Source organism: Wyeomyia smithii, chromosome 2 (genome assembly GCF_029784165.1).
Source record: "Wyeomyia smithii strain HCP4-BCI-WySm-NY-G18 chromosome 2, ASM2978416v1, whole genome shotgun sequence".
Classification (NCBI taxonomy): domain Eukaryota; kingdom Metazoa; phylum Arthropoda; class Insecta; order Diptera; family Culicidae; genus Wyeomyia; species Wyeomyia smithii.
This window is the reverse complement of record NC_073695.1, coordinates 6,947,116-6,969,902: the sequence shown is the minus strand read 5'-3', so window position 1 is coordinate 6,969,902 and position 22,787 is coordinate 6,947,116. Positions and strand designations below refer to the sequence as shown.

Below are 22,787 nucleotides of genomic sequence, written 5' to 3'. Positions count from 1 at the left end.
AACACGTGCCTCCACCAACGAAAAACCCTGTTGATCCAACAATCGAACGACGACGGCGGTTCCGACGTTTACGGTGGCATCAGCTCCACACGTGACCAAAACGCGCGAGCAAAAGTGCATCCAACAAGTGTAGAACGCCATTATTCAGAAAACGGCAAGGGCAGCACACACAACACGAAACGAGATCATCTCGAACCTTATTTACCGTGGAAAAATCGTGATGAAACCTGCCGGATGGATCCTGCTAAAGGAAACGGCACACGCGCGCATTCGCACTTCAAAACCGCCGTTCAATTCTACCCAACCACCCACCAAAGATCGTCCGCTGTTTACTATGTAGGTTAGAGCGAGAAAACGAGAAAGAAGCGAAACAGCGATGCTGTTCGCTCTTCAGAGACACACGAGGCAGCCACGCTCCGGGGCTCTGGCAGCACGTGCAAGCCGAGCTCTCTCTTGTGGGTGATGAATTTGAATTCATTCGCTTCTATAAGAGTGGGGATGGGAAGAAACAATTTCTACCATAGAAATAGCTTCCCCCACCATCTGACAACTACTTTAAAGTGTTCATTTCAGTTCAATCGACCGGCGCTGCAGGCGCTCTCTGTTTTCGTAAAGCCGTGCCAGCAGGCCTGCTGCTTCGAGGGCTGTGTTCAAGCCGAGCGCCTGCTGCGATGTTGAGAGTGCCGCATAAACAAAACGTTCATCCTCTCACTTTCGCAGTCAGCATAAGTTTGCCGTTCACTCTCACCCTTGCCCTATGCCGCAAGTGATAAAAATCATAAACATTGCGCGCCCGGGAGTGGGGATGGCACATGCAATGCATGCGTTCGGCATACGTCATTAAATCAGTCGGACGTCGTTTGTACACATGACAAGTCACGTGTAGGCCTTACGGTCGCAAAAACCGGAAAACACACAATAGTAGAAACGAGTGCCTAACGGGACAAGTGGAAGAAACAGTAGTTAGGACTTGTAAATTTTTATCGAACACTTTTAACCCAAATAAGAGTTCAACCGCAAATTATTGGCGCCGGTTACTAATTACGCCTGGAGCGCGCTTGTGACAGTGACGTCGTTTGTAACAACGCGGTGAACAAAAAAAAACAACGAAACGTGACACGGGTTTAGTTTGGAGCGTGCCGAGTGTTGCCGGTCATGGACCCTCACCATCATCATCATCACAATACGCCGCTGCACTGGGGCTACTCGACCGCCGGCATACCGGTGGCCAGTTCGACGCCAAACCATCATCAGGCCACGTGGACGCCACCGTCCTCCAAGGGAGTCAAGCGAACGCTCTCGGAATCGCTCTCGGACGACGACGTCTACTCGGAAGAGTCCGGCAAGGAGCAGTGAGTATCTCTGATCTGGTGTTGCTAGTGTTGTGTTTACTAAAAAAGTCGGGCCTAGAGAGGTTTTGTAGTGAAATACGTAGAACACAACAACTTATTTGTGAAGGTGTTAACAATTGAGGCTGTAAATCTAGAAAAATAACTTGATGAAAAATTAAAAATTATGACAGAAGTGATGTGCAGTACAAGTTAAGTTAAGGCACTGAGACCTATAATCAAAAATATCAGTTTGGAATTAATTTTATAAAACCTGGTGCCTAAAATCTGAAGGATAAAAAAAATCTCTGTTTATTTGTTAAACGGAACAGTGCAGAAAAAATTGAACATATTTATTTGCATAACAGTTAGACAGAACAAGACTGGTTTTAGATTGGCAATTTTCAGACGAAAAATATTTGTTAGATTTCAAACAGTGATAACCATATAACGGATTGCTACAGAACCGTTTCATCCAATAGGTTGACTAATGGTTGCTATCTTAATTTGAAGTTCTAAAAGGTTTTTAACATCTTCAATATACTTTAAAATTTATTGTTAGAATTTGCTTGAAACTGATTTCTTGTAGTTAAAAGCGCTATCAAAATTGGAACTTTTTATTAACCATAGGAAACTTATTGTTCGCATTCTTACAAAATAAAAATTATTCTCATTGTTTAATAATGATGAGAAGTAGCCTGCAATAGTACTCTAAGCATGGTTGAATTGTCAAACATCAATTTTGACCTTCTTCAAAAATTTCCTAAGAGTTACAACTTTTTCCAGCAACTATAATTCTACATTAGACATGCGGTCAATTTTTTTCTGATGTTAAGCGAAGAGTTAATAATCTGCTGGATATTTAACACCTTCACCTTCAACTAAACGACAAAAAAATAAACAATAATAAAATTGTATGAACACAATCGCTTCGCTCTTGTCTCTTCGCTGGATCCGCGAGGTCCCACAAGCTCCCTTTTTCTCGAAACCAGAAACCCACTGGAGCGGCGAGAATCCCGCAGAACGGCGTATATTTCCAGACCCGCACATGTAAGGGTGCGTAGCGAAATGGAAAAAGTCATATATTATGTTACAAGTCTACAAACCCCTCGTCGCCCCGTTCCTCTTTGACAAAACCGACGACGACGACGGCCACGACTTGTTGCCCCCTTTTTGTTTGACTGCATGGCGACTAATTTGCTTCATTCTTACCTTCTATTTTTTCCCACGCCACAGCACCTCACCTGGCGAATCGGACAGCTGTCAAATGCTAAGTCGGAAGCGACGTCGTGGAGTCATCGAAAAGAAACGCCGGGACCGGATCAACTCGTCCCTCTCGGAGCTGAAGCGGCTGGTTCCGAGTGCCTACGAAAAGCAGGGCTCCGCCAAGCTGGAGAAGGCCGAAATCTTGCAACTGACCGTGGATCATCTGAAGCAGTTGCATGCCAGAGGTGAGATTTTTTTCTGTAAAATTAGGTTAAAGTTAGACTAGCCGGAAACTGTCTCACGCTAAACGAAGCTAATCCTCGTGTAACTTGAGGAGATTTATCACATACTGTGTCAGTAAAAGTGTATAGTGGGAAAGGCAGAAAACTTTTAACCCACCATCTGTTGCTGCTTGACCAGCAAGGACTTTACTTCCTTGAAACAGGATAGCGCTCTTGCGTAATTAACGAAACAAAGTCGTCACCGATCTGGCCTACAACAACCCGAGACCCCTGCGTTCCCACATTGACTTCATTTCACATTCTCTGGCACTGTCTCCTATTCGTTCGTCCCTCGCAAGATGTTTATCAGGTACCACCACCATGCAGGCAGTGGCATGGAACTTAATACATCCGGTATCCTTTTTCCCACGAGTACAGCCCACAAAAACAAGGACACGTCTGTGTGGTTTGACGCAGGCAAATTTGTTCCATTGTCCAGTGTGTTTCCGATTTTGTTTCGTTCTCGGAATCCAAAATAAAACCCAACGACTTTCTGTTAAACATCAAATAGGGCGTTTTTCGCATCAATGTATTTTTTAATCTACAGTCTGGCCTGAATAAAAAACGGTATCTGGGTTAATCGCCGGCAAAAACATGATTCCATGTTCCGAAGCGCTATTGAAAGAGCCATCGGCGAGGATAGTAAGGAAGCTGGTCAATACTTACCGCAAACCCATTATCGGCGTTTATCTCTCTGGTCCAATATTTGCGCTAATCGCTACCACTCAGGGAGGAGTCCTTTCCCGTTCCGGATCGTAAACCTCGACTGGCCGACGACGGTGGGAACCCGGGATATTTTCCAGATATTTTAATGATTCGCCCCCGTTCCACCCTCTTTCTCGCTCCGAATTCATCTGGCTTTTTGTTTGCACCACTGCCATAATACATTACATATTGTTTAATATGTGAAATCATCATCAAAACATTATCGTGCGCCGGCGATGTTCGGTGTGAGTAAAACACGCGAGAATCGACTTCCACCCTTCTTCCGGGCTTTTTTTCTCGGTTCGACCCCGGCTACCGACTGTGGGAAATGGCTAGAACGAGATAGGCTAAATGCAGCCAATTGCCGGCGCGGTACTACTTACTACTGCTGCTGCTGTTGCTGTGGCTGGTGGGAAAGGGAACTCGGGAGCGGCGTTTGCTCTCACACGACGATGACGACGGTAGGAATAAATACAAAAATTGGAATAGGGGGAATATGCATGAGATATATTTTTTCGTGCGTTCTTCCTCCCTGGCCCGGAGTGAGCGATGGGTAAATATGTGTGCTGTATAGTTTTAGGTTTCGGTTCCGATTCGTGGGAACGTGAAAAAGTTAGAACTGACACACGAGAGTGCGAGTCAAAACGCCAGCTAACTTTACTTGCTGCTGCTGGCCGGGTTCGGCAGTCGAAATTGATATTTATGGGTAGAGTGGGACCTGTTAAGTAGGATTATTATGTTATTATTTTTATTGAAGAGCTTATGAAAGGTACGTTCTGCCCTCGGTCATTAATGGCGGTCCTATGGTGTTTTATCCTTTTTCCCAGGATTGGACGACACCAGCTATGATCCGCAGCGGTTCGCCATGGACTACCATATCATCGGATTTCGGGAATGCGTTGCCGAAGTCGCTCGCTATCTAGTTTCGATCGAAGGAATGGACGTCCAGGATCCTTTACGTCTCCGTCTGATGTCGCATCTGCAGTGCTTCCTAACACAGCGTGAACTGTCCTCGAAAGCCAACGCCAGCCCAGCATGGTCACACAGTAATTCCTATCAGCCGGCAGCATATCCACCCGCCTCCACCTACTACCACCAGAACTACGCACCGCAGAGTGCATCATCATCATCGGCAGCGGCCTACATTCCACAGGTTGCAACAATCCCGACACACGACCAGACAAATCTGTCGCATGCATCGGCCCTGCAAGCGGCTCATCAGGTGCCGCACACACTTCATTCATCAGCGTATGCAACAAGTGCCACCGCCAGTTCGCACGATATTTACACGAGCCAGCACGATGCCAACACTCATCAACAACAGGCGCAGCATTCCCAGCAACAGCAGCCGCAGCAATCACAGTCGGCAGATCCGAACAACGGTCCCACCTACACCGACATCTCCAACCTGCACCCAAGCAGAGCCATTTCCGCCAGCATTGGCTACGGAAACGCTCAGTACCCGGTTAGTACTTCTACCCACGGTTACAGCTCCACTTCCAACAGTTACAACAATAACAATTCCTCCAAACCTTATAGACCCTGGGGAGCGGAAATGGCATGTTGAAAAAACAATCCGGACACATCATATGCGGATGAAGATGAAACAAAAAAGTACCTTTCCCATACCGGGAATCGAACCCGGGCCTTCTGGGTGAAAGCCAGATATCCTAGCCACTAGACCATATGGGACGGGATGCTGCTTGGGTCGGAATATGCGGAACACTATTTCACAAAACCTACCAAAGTGATAAAACCAACCATATAGATTTCAATTGTACGATATCAGGCTTCTCCTCTAATCAGCTCAACGTAAACGAAATGATAGAACTAAACAATAAGTGCCGTTACAAAGATTGAAAGTCACTTGAAAAACAAAAAACAACTGCACATGTTTTATATAGGTAGAGATTTCAACCACTGCTTAAAATAGACAGGTAAATTATTAAGGACTATTTATTTTTAGTCTAGGACATCGAATAGCATAGACACATATATATATATTTTTTCGATACCAAAACGAATCAATCGAGTTGATTCCTGGTTGCCACGTTCGGAGGTGGTAAACAAAAGACAGAGAGCTTTAACTTTAAGGACGAAACTAATCGAGTCAATTAGATGCGTAAGACTAGCGTTAGCCAAACCAGAAAGCGTGTACTGTAGTCGATAGCAAACCTATGTTTCTACATCTAGAGAAACCAAAGTTGTGATTCTTTATAAGATTTGTGAAGATTTTTTTCCCACTGCGGGAACAAGTGTATATATTTTCTAAGGATTTTACTAAAAGTGAACCAAGAGAATAAAATTTACTGAATACCAAAAATGTTGGATTTATTCTGTGTCGTTAGTCCTTTTTCGATAATAGTCCTTTGAATTTCGTTATAAATTCAAACTGTGAATGAATTAATTCAACACAACATTAATTGTTCAATGTATGCTGTATGCAGGATATGCAGCATATTCATGAACGTGGTAAAATAATCAATAACCAGAGCTGCCAGATTTTATTTTGAAAAATCTGTATGCACCCGTAAAAAAATCTGTATTTTTCTGTATTTTGTTCGTGTGCCTACAAGTGCTCTGGTTTGGGGTAACTGGGCTTGGCATCCAACCCTAAACTTCGCCTGGAACCGTAAAAAGGTTGGGTAAAATTCCTGAAAGAAAACTCAGGTCTATAACCGGGTTTTTTTTGGCTAGAGAGGCAATAAAATCCGGTATTTTTGTTCCAAAGCTTCCCCGCTTAGCCAAATGTCGAATGTCCAGAAGAAATCAAACAAAAGGAATTTCCCGCTTATTAAATGCCAGACGCCCAGCAGAACTCGAACAAACACGCTCGACGCCTGGGTTAGAATCCCAACGCCGACATAGGTGTCGATGGTTGTGGGGTGGCGTGATCCACCCACAACCAACCCAACTGGTCTAGATTTAGTCCTAGCCGAAACCGGGAGATTTTCTGAGGCGAAAAATCTCTGGGATCACGCATTCCATCGCATGAGGAAGTAAAGCCGTTGGCGCCGGTCCGTTGAACAACGGGTCGTAAGTTAGGGTCCTGGGTGGAGTCGCCTCCACCGGTGGCGGAACCAGATCGACGGAAAATAAGAAAGAATAAAAAAATCGATTGCTAAAATTCTGTGCAAATCTGTATTAAAAAGCAAAATTCTGTATGAATTCTGTATTCTGTACCATTTCTGTATCGTGGTCAAAAAATCTGTATAATACAGAAAAATCTGTATACTTGGCAGCCCTGCCAATAACGTGATTCTTAACTACACCGCTTTTCAAAACTGCACCTGTTCCACAACGTTAACTCAGTGGCATGCGCCATTCTGATGTATGAACAGTGGTGCCAAATGTAACAAAAGCTCCCAAAATTGTACGTCTATTACTTGAACGATTCGGGTTATTCGCGTTGAAAGAGATTTTGAAGGCTGTTCGCACCTACGTGAACACTCATATCCAATTGTCAAAATGTGCGTGATGACAAAAGCAAAAATATTTCCTTCTTTCTTTTTCGCATGCAAAAACCAAACAAGTATCAGCAACACCGTCAACGCGAATATAATTTGCTTTTACCAGCGATATTGTCGCTGCAGCACTACTCTGCAATTCGCTGGTTAATCCAGTGACGCGAAGATTTTTAGCGTTGCCATTTTGTATGATTATTTCTCGCACAGTACAATGCAGTTTTAATGTTCTTTGATTAAATTGACGTAGTTTTGCGACTAGAAAACAATCAAAACTATTAGAAAATATTACAGTCGCATATTTCGGGACATTTTATGTTGAATCAAAGACTGCATTATATTAAAATACCACGAATTTCGCTGGAAAATCCTTGTCAGACGAGCGACTTGTCGCTTCCGATTTTTCTCTGCATGAACAATATTGTGTATTCAGTTCAGTAGTGGATTCTGCCGGTTATTTACACAGGGGTGATGCAAAGAATCTCGAATATGATCGATCAGCCCTCGCAACTTTGAATCAAAGCAAAAACAAAGTCCAAAACAAAAACATTGCTTTTGTGTGCTACTGCTGACAAGTTTCGTTTCGTTCAAGGAAGTAATGTTTCTAGTTTGTGAGTAATGTTTCTAGTACCTAGTTAAAAACATTCAAAACCATTCGTTCACAGAATGCAAACTCCGATAGTGATAGTGAATCGCCAGGGAGCCATCAGGATTTCCTCCGGGTGCAAAGAAACGAAGGATTCCCGACGACTTTTCCAACGTAGTATTTTTGGATATATCTAAAACTGATTTCCTAGACCCAGACAATTTGAACAAATATGATGATCAGGAGCAGGAAAGAGACGTAACATCGTCGTAGAAAAGCGGCTACTCGATATGGTAACAGAAGAAAAACGGCTTCCTCCTGAACATTGAACATTGAACAACTCCTAAACATGAATTTCACTTTATTGGTGTGTTTAACTTGATGTTGTGCCACAGATAAACAGACGTGCCAGTCGATGGCGATTTCATCGACCAGAAAAATAACGATTATTTCGAAATTTTGTTTAGTGAGCAATTTGGCCGCTAGTGTCGCTATAAGCAAGCGTGCACATTCATTATCAAAGACAAAAACCGTTTAACGGAAATAAGTTAGTAGGCAATAAGCTCACATGGTGGCGCACGAGTGCAACGTTTCGAATAAGGACGATGATTTTTCAGGATTTTTCTTTGAAGAAGCGCGTCTATTTGTCTGTGATTGTTCCATTCCCAGCACTTGATGGATATATTTTGTTTAAAGTATGTGTACGGAAATTCCGCATCAAGTGTATTGCAGTCCATTTGGTAAATTGCCAAGGACTATGTTGGACGAGAGGTAGTCGTGGCCCAACAAAGAAGTGAGCAGCAAATCAGATGGTGATGGGGAAATCCTGACGAGCCGGATGTGGACAAATACATTTTAAACCATGGAGGACATTCGTGACAACGTAAATCTGTTGACGCACTGGCTGGATAAAAACATACAGATTCGGGTTTTCAAACACTCGTACTGTATTATCCCGGCACAATCTATGTGGAAGAATGTGAACAAACAACTGTTTCATCCAGAACGCAACAATAAAACGGGATTTCTAGCAACAGAGAAAATGTTCGATTGTGTTCAGCGATTAATTGAGTTACATTCGCGCTACACCGCTCATTTTTTGTTTTGGAAGAGATGGACTGATTTCGTCCTAGTCCGATCAGCATACCAGCGCAAAAGATTGTTAACAGAAGCAACAGGAACAACTGTAAATCACACGACAAGGACTGCAGGTCAAAACAAAAGACTCCATGGAGCAGGGTATAAATGACCTCGGCAACTAGATTGCTTTAGGGCGCAGGTAAACTTTGCAAGGTCTTTGCTGGATGCTTTTCAACAGTGTTTGCACCCACAGAAAACTGAGTTCAGGCTAGCATCGTTTGTAATTTTCCGACTTCGTTATTAACATATAAACCGATTGTTGATATGCAATAAAAATAGTTGAAAATCCACTCAATTGTCAATCTTATTTTAACATGAAAACAGTTAATTTAATTAGCAAAATATATGTATGCAGAATTGAAATTTACTATCGAATCTCGGTATTTTATCGCCGCGAACGGCACCCTTCAGTGCTCAGTTAAAAAATGACAGCTGTCACCAGAGCCAGATTTATGAGCCGCTCGCACGACTTCGATCGGCATTTCATCTCAGATTTTCAACAAACGGTTCCTCAAAGTGTCAAAAGTCATGTGTTTTACTTCCTCAGCTTTTCTAGCAAATCTAACTTGTCCGATAGCTTGGTGATAAATCGATTCTATAATGAGGCGGCTCCTTTTAGGGAGCTGTGTTTGAACACTACTACAACACTGACTTAACCCTTCGCCCACTTTGCGATGAATGTCTCCATCTTCAGTTTTCAAAATCAACTTTCTGTCGGTTACGTATTGGTGCAGTCATGGTACGATTTTGCGTGGAGTTTTTGTACAGCGTGTGTTCTAGGAATTTCTCGGTTTTCACTGAGTCAAACGTTCTGCCTTCTGGTCCTTCTATTCTTCAGAGATAGCGTTGACTACGAAATTGACGCAAGTTATTGCAGAGCAGTGTTTTCGAAAGCCAAAAGAATTTTTTGGCATCGAATTTTTGTGTTCCGCTGTTTCGGTAATGCGGTTTTTAATTGCGATTGTTTTAATCAGTTTGATATTGACATCCATTAACGCGATAGGATGATTTGAATTAACGCAAGCTGGATTGCAGATTCTAGAATGGGTCAAATTTCAGTGATACACCATCTCTGTGCGGGATGTATCATCCATGAACACTTTGCCCAGCATTTCACAGATTTTGAGCTGTATCAGTGGATCAAGTTTTTTCAAAGTTGCATAAGACATTCCGTCCTCACCTGCCGCCGAATGATTTCTCCTGAAGTTTAATACTCATAGTATTTCTTCATCCTTCAAGAATATTTCATATCCTTTTAGGTCTTTCTCTGCGTCTACTACTATGTTTGTTTGCAAAATAATGATCCATGAATTTTTCTCCACCGGCGTGAGATATGAAAATTTGTTTCTCACGGTTCCTGTTGAAGACGTGTCTATCCCTTTGATAATGTTCCATAAGTGCTTGCTAGGAGTGTCTTAATTGATTTTTAGACACATGTCGTTCGTTCTGCGGATTCTCTTTTGAAAATTGCTCTGGTTTTCTGCAACGCTATTTAGTTGGTTCTATTTTTGTCTCTGTTATATTGCCTTTGTGCTTCCCGTTTGCTAGAAAGCCGCCAAGTCTTGCAACAATCTGTGTGTTGTTTTCTGTCATATCAGTGTAGAGTGCATCTTCAGTTTACAAGCCATTAGGAACCTGGGTGTCTATTCTGTTGGTATTATTTTTGTTTGTAGGAGCTTCTGCATTTATTATTTTATTTATTTTGCCAAACGTCGAAATATGTTCTAGGTATTCGCATCTTGGAACCCAGTTAGTCTCCTGGGCCTGGGCCAATATAGCTTCTACCACTGGCGTTGACTGTATTATCTTTAATGAGTTCCATTGAACCGTGACATTCTTCGAATTCTATAGGTACTCCTTTGATCTCCTTCAGAGAATTGAATCTGAGTATTTTTGGGTTAAATTGGTTAAAACTAATTCTCTCCTCCTTCGAGGACACCGCATTTGATTTTATTTCAATTTTGAAACGAAATCTATATTTGCTATAAATTATATTTTTTGCTCTTGGGCCAGTTCCGTATTTTTCAATATGGCCGAAGTTCTTGAAAAATTTTCCGTAAACTTGTAGAATATTTCACTGAATTTATCAGTTTTCGGTAATAAGATCATCGTCGGAATGTTTGGAAGTTTTCTCATGTTGATCGTTTGGACTGGCCCTAGAGCCCCACAATTTTTTCCACTTTTATTCTCCTATTTTCATATTTTGCGACCTAGTGGTCATATTTTGCATCTAATAAGTAGTTAACTTCGTGTTGAAGTATATTTTCCATTAGCGATTCTGTATTCCAATCTCAATTTGATCATGTTTCACTCGTTTGGTTGTAATTTTTTTTTGGTTTTGAATTAGAATACTTCTCTCAGGAAGTCCGGCTACATAGGGATGTGAAATGAAAATCTAAAACCGAAAAAAGTGAAAAATATGTCCAATTTCAAATGCTAATAAATCGGTTAGTATTCGATGGATTTCCTTCGTTCTTGCAGCAATAGATTGGAAAATCTTCTAAGATTCTTCCCAAAAGAAAATAATTGTAATTTTATTATTCACACTATTGTACTATTGAAAATAGTCAAGCCTTGTCAAAACGAAAAATTCGACCTCTGATTGGTCGTTATATGATTGCTTCCCAAGCACGGTCGACAGAATCATATACCTTGCAATTTAAAACATGCTATTTGGCCTATATAAGAGCCTGTTTCAGCCGAAGCCTCTCATAATAGTTCTAGACAGTGACAACAGCAGTCGTCCTCCCTTAGCAGCAGCACTAGCAGTGCAGTGGATACCAGCAATGGTGAAAAGCGACCACAGCTGTGGCGTAGCAATGGATAGCGCACTAGTTGCAGCGGATTCCAGCAACGATAGCAGCTGGGCCAGCTGATGCAGGGACAGTGAATACCAATGGCAGCGTATAGCGGCCACAACTGTGGCATGGCTATGGATAGCGCACTAGTTGCAGCGGATCTCAGCATCGATTACAGCTGATGCAGTGAGGCACTTTAGTGAAATGCAGTCTCTGTGCGATAGTGGGCACTAGTAAATGCATTCAATGAAAAGTTAACTCATTTTGACAACACGTGAGCCGTCTAGTTATCACAAGGAATATTTTATTCACACTGTCAGTGATAACGCAAAGATGTGATCGGCATCTTATCCAATACTAAAATGAACAACAAATTGTCCTTTTTCAGGATGAAATAAAAACTTGATTGAAGAGTTGATATTTTCTAATGAGTTAATTCACATTTTCAAATTTGTAAAAGTTATAAATTTTACTTTATCTCCGTGTCTTAGAACGTACTGAATTATCTTTTCGTTCAGTCATGAGCACGACATCCAAAAAAATTTCATCTCAAAATTAAAAAATTGTCAAGCCCCTACCATGACAAGCAACTTACTATATTATTGAAAATTGTCAATCCTTGTTGAAGCGCGAAATTCGATTGATCTGATTAGTCAACGTTTATTTACTAGAAAAAATGACTGACACGCAAGAAGCCGGGTTATCTTTCTTGTACAAGTATTCTACTTCAACATTGCGGTCGTGGCTTTGCACACAACTCTCCTGTTATTTCTGCAAAAAGTCGCAAATTTAAACCTCAATTCAATAAATTAGTATCGACGCTACATGTAGCATATCCACCATCTCATCAAAATATTGTAATAAATACCATCTGTCATCTGTCTTTCCAATCAAGCGAATAACCTATTTAACTCGTGTGAAGAAAAGTATTGAAAGAGTATGTTCAGAGTAGCAATACTCAGCGGGAGAGATATGCGAAGAGAGTGTTGTGAGCCAAACGAACATGTCAAAATTCGAGCCAAACGAACATGAAAGGTTACACATTAAAAGGTATTGCAATAAGGTTCAATAAAGAATATATTTATTTTTACACGTTTTTCATGTTTCATTGCTAAAACATGAATTGAGAGTGCTCCAAAGTTGCTTCATCATAGTGATTTTCAACTGGTGGTTCACAAACCCTTTGTATGGTCTACAGAATAATGATTAAAGTATATAAAATTAAACATAAACATAAAATTTCACACCTTCACGGTTTTTGTGATGCACTTTATTATCTCCCAGGACTTCCACCGTCACCATCAGTTATACGAGCCGTATAAAAAAGTTAGTGAACATTGCGCTTTGAGAAGAGGTCTGGCACCTCTGATATGTGAAACCTAGTTGCCAAATCAGCGGGTTTTTTCATCGCTTATCTCTCCCTCTTAGGATCTCTAGTTCAGAGTTGCAGGCACTTTACCCGAATCCAGGATGAAAAATCACCACTCCTATCCTTGAGGTTCATATCTGAATTTATCTGGGAAATTCACTATCCTATTTCAATAATGGAGCTGGAAAAACTGCGTTTGAAAGAAATTATGAGAAAGCAACCTTTATTTTTGTTTATCTGTTACGACGATTCCCGATCCTAAAGGAGCACTGCGAACATGAAAATATCAGAAAATCTTAAGTAATTTCAACGATATTTAAATCACTTCTAACGGTCCGATGCAAAATGTCAGGAAATGTTCATATTTATTATCAGCAAATATGAAATAAGTTTCTAAAATTGTAAAAATCATCAAAATAAGCTGAATACACTTATAATAAACCATTCAAACCAGGGGGCTCTTGTGATTCCGATTCTGGTACCAGCGTTTCTGGTACCCAATTTTTGGTTGGTTTGCCCTAAGACAAGGGAAATAGAGTAAACGTCCCATTTTTTCGGTAGACTTATTCTCGAGTAAATGTCGTTTTAGATGAAAAAAAAAAAACAAGAGCTCAACATTTGTTTTCAGTACAATGTGCACTTTCAATGAATAAGATAAGTTTTGTAAGTATTTGAAATGAAATATTACCGCCGTGATGAATTTATAATTGGTAGGCAAAATGTTGACGTTTATAGGCCCCTGATTCAAAGCGAACAACAACGGCAACACTGCTTCGTCAACCGCCTTTCTGTTTCTGTCACGTTCGAGGGGGATAAGAAAACGTCAAATGAACGTTCATTCGCACGTTCATTACTCCATCTCATCATCAGTTGTTTATTCACGATTCTCCAGGGAATTCCTTTTTACACCACGAATATCGGTCGGAAGGTAACTATAGATTATTTTGTACAATCTTCAATCCATGGAGTACAGAAAACATTCGGCTTTTTCCCCTTCAGCTGCTGTCCGCTTCCAAAAATCGGCAATCAAAGTGCCAAAAGGTTCCAATCCAGCACTATTGCAACCGCGGCTGCTGTCATTTTCATCGTGTGTATCGCTTCAAAATAGGTAAACAAAGCGATTGTTGGTTTGCGGGTACGGAATACTGTGCTGATCATTATCAGATTCGCCATCTGCATCGGTATAAGTTATCGCCATGACGGATTCATTTTTCGGGTTTGACACCTCGCTTCCGGTGGAAGACGATGGCGGCGGAGGAATCGGCGGTGGTGGACCGGAAGATTCCGAAGAGGAGTACGATGCCCTGAACGACGAAACTTTCGGACAGGCGAAAGAAGGCGACTGGGAGGAGCTGCACGAAGATTTGGTGCGGCTAGATCAGCGCGAGGGAGGCGATGGAGATTCCGGGCCAGATTCCGATCTGGATATGAATTTCTCCAGTGTAAGAATAGACAATTTGGAAATGAACGACGACAACGAGTCGGAAGCGAGACTGCAGCTGGATCCGAGTGTTTGGACTATGCCTAGCAAGCCGGAAACACCAAAACCGTCAGTGATTATGCGACCGACCGCTGTGCAATCGAAAGCCGGTCCTGGTAAGTGGAAATTGATTGGTTAATTTTGACAATTTTTTATTTAAATTTATTTTTTAGGGAACGCTTTCAATAATTTTCCAATAGCCAATTCCAATCAGATGCGTATATGTTCGGTGGAAGAGATAGAGCAGAGTATGAAACAACAAGCTCAACTTAGGCTTCCGCCTCCGAACGGTCCACGCCAGGACCCTGGTCTGCAGCAGCCGTTCCTGCAAAACATGGGCTTGCCGCGTCCTCCGCCTGGATTTGGTGTTCCACCGATGATGGGCCAACCCCCGCTGACAATTCCGGTTAATTTTCCTCCACCAATGAACATCGCTCCGCCACCGCTTCATCTGCTTCAAACTAATGTTCCCCCGCCTGGAAGTGGCATGCAGCCTCCTATGTTTCCTCTTAACGTGCCTCCTCCAAACTATCAGGAGCAGCAAAATCACGCCAATTTCAACCAACGTCTGGTGCAGGAGATTCAGCAGAACCATCCACTGCTGAGTCAACATCGGCAACATCACCAGCTGCATCAGAATCAGCAGAATCGCTATCAGCACAACAACCGGCAGAACCATCACTACCAGCATGGTTTACAGCAGCAGCATAACCGGCACCATAATAGTAAAATAAATCGTTCCGGTGAATACGATGAGTACGCCAATATGATGAGCGAGCGGGACAAGCAATGGTTGCTGGGAATTCAATTGTCACAGCTAAACAAGGACACTCCGTATTACAATGACTATTATTTCTGTGTATTCCGTGAACGTAAAGAACGACAAAAAAGTGAAAATGAGCGGGAAAGCAAAGCGCACAAGGACAATACTTTTTATCATCCATTGACACAGCAAATGCTCCAGCGGAACGGATTAATTGGCCGTGAGCGTAGAAATTCCGAGAAAAGTCAGGATATAAAGGAGGTTCCGGCGAGGAACTATACACCGTTACAGTTTGAAAATTCACTCGGAAAGCTACAGTGCGGAAGTGTAACCGCACCCCGTAAAATTATTGACCAAGATGTAGTTGCCGAAACAAGTACCAGCAGCGGTGCCGTTATCAACTCCGAAGTTCTATCTCAGAGAAAATCGCGTCAAATTCTGTTGCATGTGGAGAGTTTGTACAAGATTTTGCTGAAGATGGAAGATTTGGGTAACCCGATGGCAATCGAGGCGAAGCAGTTGCTGAAAGAGAAAAGAGAACGTGAACGGCAACTGGCACTTGAACGCGGTCAACAGGTTGACGAACAAAACAATCTAACAGCTAATGGAATTGATACTGATCACGAGGACACTTTTGAATCTTTACTAGAGAAACTTATTGCAGGTCTTACACCGGAAGGTGTATTGCAAGTTCTTTCGGTTCGAAAGGGAAAGCTTCTACTGAAACGTATCCAAGTGGTACTGAAAGATCATTCATTCCGTTGGAACCTCTGGTGCACAATTCTTAACTCGCTTGCGATGCTTCTCAACCGAGAACGCGACGACCCGGAAGAGCTGCTAACTCCGCTGTTTGTTCAACTGGAAAGTCACGTTAAATACTCAACCGTTAACGAGTTGCTACCGCTGCTGGACACTTTCCTCAATTCGGACAAACTTCTTTCGTTGATTCCCAAGTGTAAATTTCTCCTGACAACCGTTCTAACCTTCATCGACCGAATGGAGAATTATTATTCCACGGAGGAATCTGCCGGGCTTGCATCGGAGGTAACCGAACGGTGGAAGGCCTTTCTGAAGGAGTTATCGAAAGCCGTGTCCAGCGTCGGTGTAGGACCACAGAAAGTCCTGCTGAAGCTGGATTCTGACTGTAAAATTGTACATACACTTAAGATTCACTTCCAGCGGCATTCGCATCTGGACCTGGAGCTAAAACTACTGGCACTGGTTTCCATCGAAGACAAAAAGTAAATGCCGTAGAGTTTACCGAAGGTATGAACCTATTTGATTAATGTTTCCCCTTTTTATATTCTTTTTATATTTGTGTAAAATTTTTCAATGTTTTCTCGTTACTTACTGCGTCGCAGGCAAACAGTGTTGAAAACGATGAAAACCAGTAGACTTTTTAGAATTGAAAATAGTGACTTTCAAAGTTTAGGTAGAAAATGACAATTGATTATGTACCCCCTAATCCTGAATTATGTTTTATTTTTGCTCCTCTGTCGTGCGCAGTTGACAGCTGTTTAAATTCGAGTGTAAATTGTTAAAGACATACTGAAATATTGACGCTTGTTGCTGATAATTATGGATGTGATCGAAAACAGAAAAGTTAGAAATTCAATTAAACATTATATATATTTTTACGCGGCTGGTGCGCCGCCATCGTGACACTTCTAGGTTTTTTCCCATGCAAACATAACCAGAAACGAGTTAATTTTATCCCTAACAAACCAACTTTAACCATTAAGCATATCCAATATCTATTATTAAAATTGAAAAATTAAAAACTAACTGTGCAATTGATGCTTCGAAAGTCGCCTTGAATTGTTATTTAGGAGGAATAATGTTTACAGTTGTGAGTGTATATTTAGTAGATATGAAAGGTTTACGATTGTTGGTATAAAAGTGGAATAAAAAAAACGTATCCTTCGAGCCGGATTTGAACCAGCGACCTATGGATTACTATACTTTATTAGTACTTCTCCGGAAAGAAGCGCTTGTTACTCTACAGTCCACCGCTCTACCAACTGAGCTATCGAAGGTGTTGGTATTCGCGTGCTAGAAGGCAATACAATGTTAATGACCGAACTATAGGTAAACTTTCTCTCGTTTTACAGGCTTCAACAGGCAAAATAATTTATACTACGGTTTGATGCATAACTGCTTCCACGTGTTCGATTACACCGTAAAAAAACAATCGGTTGTTGTTTATTGGCATTCGAAAATTGAAAATTTTCTTAAAAAATTCATTAAACATTTCAACACTGCACAATACAAATAGCAATAAAAATATTGGGATTGAAATTGAGAAAAAAATCCTTCGAGCCGGATTTGAACCAGCGACCTATGGATTACTATACATTTTCAGTTTATCACTACAGTCCACCGCTCTACCAACTGAGCTATCGAAGGAAACGGTGTAATTGTTCGCCCAGAGAACAGGCACAGTGGGCACACTAACAGGATAATTTAGTTAAATCTGGTTTTTATTTGCTATAGTTACACATACAATAATTTATGAAATTTGGTTCTTACTCTCTTCGTACGTTTTCTGCTCGAGTTTAATCAAATGTAAATTTTACTGTTGTCATCATTTTTAGCATTGAAAGAGTGTTGTAGAGACACAAAAAACTATTGTCTATAATAAATCGATTTGTTTCCACAAACTTCTCTCAAACGAAACCAATAACGATTAAATTCCGTCCATAACTATTATTAAACGTGAACAAGCAATCACTGAGCTGTGCTGTGACTGCAAGCATTACCATATATGGGACATCAGTTTTCGGACTAAAAACGCGAAACATAGGATAGATTTCCCCCTACAGGAAGATGAACAAAAGGCAACCCTCGGGAGAGCAGGTTATCATTTCACTCCGGTGGTTGAATTAGTTTTGCATATATCCTACAGAGGTAGCGAGAATCCATTCACCGCACCATACGGCCAACCAACATCCCGCAGAAGGACAACGAACTGCGCGTACGCTATTGAAAGAAGGTCATCACCAAAATATTGAGGTTTTTTTTTGTGCGGATGCTCCGTTTATCGAACCCGACAATGGGAGCCGCACAGATTAAGGCTGGTAGATCGATTCACATCATATGTCAATAAAACTGTAACTGCAACTATTTTCTGCACTTCCGCCGGTTTGGTTTGCTGGTGCGAAGGGTACCTCGTGTACAAATTACTGCGCTGCAATCAAACGCGAAAGTAATAAAAATTAATTACAAATCGAATGCCGCAGCGTGTTTTCGAGCTGCCAATAAACATCGATTCCTGGGGTGTCGTGGGATCTGATAATGTTTTGTTTGTGACATTCAAATTTTATGCATGATAAATGTTGGAATTACACTCTATAGCCAGTGATTTATGGTGTGAAACACGTGCGCTAAAAGGTTGTTCAACGATTATATACTCGCCGATTGGTTTTGTTTGAATTCGAAGCTATTTATATATATATATATATATATATTTTTTTTTTATATTTTCGTGTTGCATAATGAAACTTTGATGTTTCCCATAATCCTACAAAAATGATTTAATTACCATACATATGTTCTGTTTATTATAATACAATAAAATACCCGAATAAAATAGTCGAGTAGCGGTGCCCAATTTGAATCATGATGGCACCGGTGAAATAAAGAAACCGGCGGGAAGGTTGAATGTAATCTATAGGCTCGGGGTACCACCAACAAATCAGAACCATTATTGCTGCTTGTAGTGAGTGTCAGCTTTGGGTCGACCTTTGGTTGTTTCCATTTTCGTTTCCTTTGTGCTGACCGTAATCAGGACAAAAACGTACTTTATTTCGGAGTCACATACCGTGTGACGTCTTTTCTGGTTCAAGCCAAAAAACATTTTTTTTCTCTAGCCAACCAACGGCCTCCATACTGCACACAACCCTTTAAGGCAATGATGTCAAGGATGTGTTGAAGTTTCTTTCGTTCCAAAAAAAGGACTTGAAACGAAACATATTTCATACCAAAGTACGGCCAGTAAATAGTGACCGCCCGAAGGACTGTCGCGTGCACCGTTTGTTGCGTTGCGGCTTGGCTACAGCGCAGTTAATGCAAAGCTTGGGGAGCGGTCTCCTCGGAAAGTACGGGGCTGGCTAGGGGTAAACAGGACAAAATGGTTTGGTAGACGCCAGGAATAACGACAAACGAGCCACACACAGCCCAATATGTCTCACAGAAGTGGAAAAGCCTGGCAGTGGCGGCCCAGTGAAACCGCAAGAACAAAAATATGAGGGACCGGCTAACGTTAGCGGTGGCCTCAGGTGAATTGGGTAGGAGAACATGGGTAACATTGTATGAAGTAATAAAATCTTGAATTCGAAGATTAGAAAATGAATGAAATGGGATCGAAAAAGTTTTTAGTGAGTTATGCTTTGCGAAGTTTTCTCACCGTATTTATACAAGGTATTAACACGCCATCTGCTCCCCTAGTTTACCGGCCGTGCTAATAGCATGATGTGTTGTGTCGCGCCCTTCGAGGGGTTGGCACTATTGATTAGAAAAATCAATAAAAATCTAATTTCTTCGTGACCGCTTGATTCTATTCTAGCCAGGCATCTTGACGTGTAATCTAATGTCCTGAAAGCACTGCTTGGTATATTCTTTTCCTGGCCGCTAAACGAGTGCGATAGATAACAACGCTAGAGGGAAAGTTTGACAAAGAACCTAATGTAACTTCCTTTTTCGTGCGAGTTTCGCAAACCGGCAAACGTTTGGGAGTGCTAAAAGCCGGAAAAATATCAGCGCTGTTGCGAACGTTTAGCGGAGGAAAACGGTCGTTTTTTGATGCGTAAAAATATCTCGAAATTATAACTTTCACACCTCAGGGAGTATGTTCTCTGCTGTAGGAAACCTTGTGTGAATATTTCATTGTCTATCAACGATGAGTTATTTTATTCTTGTGTGCGGCCTTATTACACTCATACGAGTGGCTTTCCCATCCCAATCTGAAAAGAACGGTCGTATTATGTTTGTTCAAAATAGTCGAAAATATGTCCGTATGTGCTTGTGCTTGTATCCAGTTTTCGCTGGGATTATTAATTTAACTGATTGTTGGTTTACCGCAATTTGTTTTCGCGCAAACGTGCGATGTGGTATGATAACATCAGTTAGAGAAAATAACGCTGGATTGGTTGAATTTTGGTCGACATAGTTGAATTTCTACTCAATGTTTCGACACTCTTTAAAAGTTCCAAAGAATATGCGACAAAAAAAAGGTCCAACCTTTGTTTCCTTTTTAAAGTTTTTGACCCCAATCATTTATGGTTGGTGGCAGAACCAAAGGATTCGACATGTGCTGACAGCCCAACGGTATTTCCCATTCTGCATGTCTTTTATGATTTCAGTATGTATGTACTGAACCATTACCGATTTTATCCAGAAAATAGGACCGATTCCATATCAGGAGTAACGCCCCCAGATCATGATAATTTTTCCTCCATTTTTTGCAAATTTCCTAATTGCATACTGTGGTTGGAAAGCAATGTCCATAGAACAGCGAACTCAGCGTTTCCCATCGAATCCAATTAAATTTACTTAAGTTTCATCAGTCGCGTGTGAAGATACTCCCGTGCGAACAAAAGAACTTTTTCGTTTCGTTAAATCTGCGTTACTTATTGTTACATAGGGGGGAGGGGGAGTAGTTGAGACCGTTACGTTACTGTGATGTTCACTCGAACGTCACTTATCGTTACATAGGGGGGGAGGAGGTCTGAAATCTAGGTTTTCAGCGTTACGTAATTTGTGTACAACGCCTTGTGGGAAAATTCAATTTCGAGTCACGGAAATCCTTGGATACAAATGATTTTGAGTGCTCAAAAAAGGATGCCATTTGTCGAATAACAGTCTACTGAACTTTCGGTTTGCAATATTCCCGTGAAACGGGAATAAAAAATCTCATTTCCCGGGAATTCCCGGAAACCGGGAATGGAAAAGTTTTTTTAGCGAAAATGAGATTTCTAATAAAGTTTGCTAATAAAAAGTAGCAAAAAATTGTTTACAATTTCATTATCAATTCGCATGAAAAACGAATCACAAAACAAAACTATTCTTATTCAAGTTTACATCAGAGCCTCTTCGCTAATTTTTCATCAAATATACTGCCGGTACCCGGATAACTGTCCCATAATGAAAAACAACATGTTGAGAAAACGGCGATTTAATATTATCCGTGAATTTTCGGATTTTTAGCAATTACATCCAGAACCAATGACCATAACAGTTCCATGGTAGCACAGTTTTCATTAAATTATTTATTTCTGGTCGCATTAATTTTCGGGTTTCAAATTTTCTTTATCAACTTAATTTAATTTTCATCAATGAACAAAGAAAGAAACCACTATTCGCTCAGTAGTGAACTAACTGACAAAGAACGTCATTAGACGAAGCAAATATTTGCCTCATTTTTCGTTTACTGAATAAGACAGTAAATATTTTCGACAAATTACCGAAGCAAATAAATTGACAGTACACGACAAGTAAATATTGACCGTCATTTCAAGGAAACATTTACTTCGTATAATGTCCACTTCAAAGTTGCTATACACTTTGACGACGTTAGTTTCGTGTTTGATAGTATATTAAGTTTTATTGCAAAATTGTATGGGAAACTAAATTAAATCTAAACTTAGTATCGTAGAGAAAGCACTGTTTTACGCTACGTATACATTGAACATTACGATTGGTTGAAATTTTTGCAATGATACTTTTATGCCGTCACTTTCAAGCTACTTTTATAATATATCACAGTGTAAATGAAGTTTTTCTTGCATCCAACGAGCATGAGCTGAACATAAGAAACGGATCACCGGTGGTTGGTTACCGGACCAGAAAAACTTCCGAGGTTCAAAGGATGCAGATGAGGATTTGGATGGAAGCTTTTTTGACAAAAAAAAAGGTTGAAAAAGTTAAGCAGTGTGACAATTATGCGGTTATTTACGCTATGTGATAAAACAACTTGGTGTTTTCACGACTACACGCATATTTTTTCAGATGTAAAAAATACATACTATTTTAAGCATTTCCCAATAAAAATCACGAAATCAATAAAATGTCGAATGTTTCAATTATGCGATTATGGGCAGAGCAGCAGACATGCTAACCTTCTCTGAAGTTTGCTCCGCAATAAGGACAAAACATGAAGGCCATGTATGGTGACGCCCAGTTCAAAGACCTTGGCGCGGATCTTGGGACTGAAACTCCGCAAAGAGGCAAAGGGTAAGGGTTCTACTCATAAAACGGTCACCCAAAAGGTGCTTGGCGAGGGCGTGCCAGCTCAGGCATTCACTCCAGCCTAAGAACCAGGACGAGATCACCGAAGGGCACAAGTCTTCCACAAACAGTGTGGAGAGGTTACTACCGAGGCCATGTGCCTTCGTAAGGGCCTAACGGGGACCTTCGTAGCCACCATAAAACTCCCATCAGAGGAAGTTTACAACCCTGAAGAGAGCCAGACTAAAGGTCAGGTGCTATGTTGTTGTCGAAGGGAGTTCTTTCATTCGACCAACAAGTACTTTCCACTTCGAGGCTCTAACTTGATCTGTTTTATTCTTCGACTTATTGCTAAGCGGTTATGTTTGTTCATGTTAGCTGCTATGCGCGGTGTCAGCACATGACTCCCGCTCGCCGGAGTGTCGCGTACCGTTTATGCTTAT

At 41.2% G+C, this 22,787-nt stretch overlaps 2 protein-coding genes and 3 non-coding genes across 6 annotated transcripts; 2 read left to right on the top strand and 3 right to left on the bottom strand.

Annotated features, from left to right (window-relative positions):
• The first annotated feature begins 813 nt into the window (after positions 1-813).
• On the top strand, positions 814-5,832 carry LOC129722426 (hairy/enhancer-of-split related with YRPW motif protein). 2 transcript variants are annotated; one of them, XM_055675871.1, is made up of 4 exons: positions 815-1,352; positions 2,565-2,779; positions 4,348-4,985; positions 5,060-5,832. In XM_055675871.1, the coding sequence occupies exons 1-4, from the start codon at positions 1,156-1,158 to the stop codon at positions 5,117-5,119; spliced, it is 1,110 nt and encodes a 369-aa protein (XP_055531846.1). In that variant the 5' UTR covers positions 815-1,155; the 3' UTR covers positions 5,120-5,832. The 2 variants fall into 2 exon arrangements, with proteins under 2 accessions (XP_055531845.1, XP_055531846.1); XM_055675870.1 differs by having other exon boundaries at positions 814-1,352; positions 4,348-5,832.
• Trnae-uuc (transfer RNA glutamic acid (anticodon UUC)) lies at positions 5,141-5,212 on the bottom strand. Its single transcript has one exon. It is a non-coding gene; the product is annotated as a tRNA-Glu (tRNA).
• Positions 5,833-13,653: 7,821 nt separating the features above from the next.
• LOC129724661 (protein PAT1 homolog 1-like) lies at positions 13,654-16,901 on the top strand. Its single transcript, XM_055679739.1, has 3 exons — positions 13,654-13,805; positions 13,877-14,473; positions 14,531-16,901. The coding sequence occupies exons 2-3, from the start codon at positions 14,074-14,076 to the stop codon at positions 16,363-16,365; spliced, it is 2,235 nt and encodes a 744-aa protein (XP_055535714.1). The 5' UTR covers positions 13,654-13,805; positions 13,877-14,073; the 3' UTR covers positions 16,366-16,901.
• A 137-nt stretch (positions 16,902-17,038) lies between these two features.
• On the bottom strand, positions 17,039-17,156 carry Trnay-gua (transfer RNA tyrosine (anticodon GUA)). Its single transcript has 2 exons — positions 17,120-17,156; positions 17,039-17,074 (listed from the first exon to the last, which is right to left on the bottom strand). It is a non-coding gene; the product is annotated as a tRNA-Tyr (tRNA).
• Positions 17,157-17,430: 274 nt separating this feature from the next.
• On the bottom strand, positions 17,431-17,526 carry Trnay-gua (transfer RNA tyrosine (anticodon GUA)). The gene is made up of 2 exons: positions 17,490-17,526; positions 17,431-17,466 (listed from the first exon to the last, which is right to left on the bottom strand). It is a non-coding gene; the product is annotated as a tRNA-Tyr (tRNA).
• Positions 17,527-22,787: the final 5,261 nt, after the last annotated feature.

What these genes read in the sequence shown, in the direction of transcription:
- LOC129722426 (XM_055675870.1), top strand. Translation starts at nt 1,156, where the DNA reads ATGGACCCTCACCATCATCATCATCACAATACGCCGCTGCACTGGGGC. An exon ending in GAAGAGTCCGGCAAGGAGCA is followed by an intron (nt 1,353 to 2,564) that starts GTGAGTATCTCT and finishes CCCACGCCACAG; the next exon opens with CACCTCACCTGGCGAATCGG. An exon ending in GAAGCAGTTGCATGCCAGAG is followed by an intron (nt 2,780 to 4,347) that starts GTGAGATTTTTT and finishes CCTTTTTCCCAG; the next exon opens with GATTGGACGACACCAGCTAT.
- LOC129724661 (XM_055679739.1), top strand. Translation starts at nt 14,074, where the DNA reads ATGACGGATTCATTTTTCGGGTTTGACACCTCGCTTCCGGTGGAAGAC. An exon ending in GCAATCGAAAGCCGGTCCTG is followed by an intron (nt 14,474 to 14,530) that starts GTAAGTGGAAAT and finishes TTTATTTTTTAG; the next exon opens with GGAACGCTTTCAATAATTTT.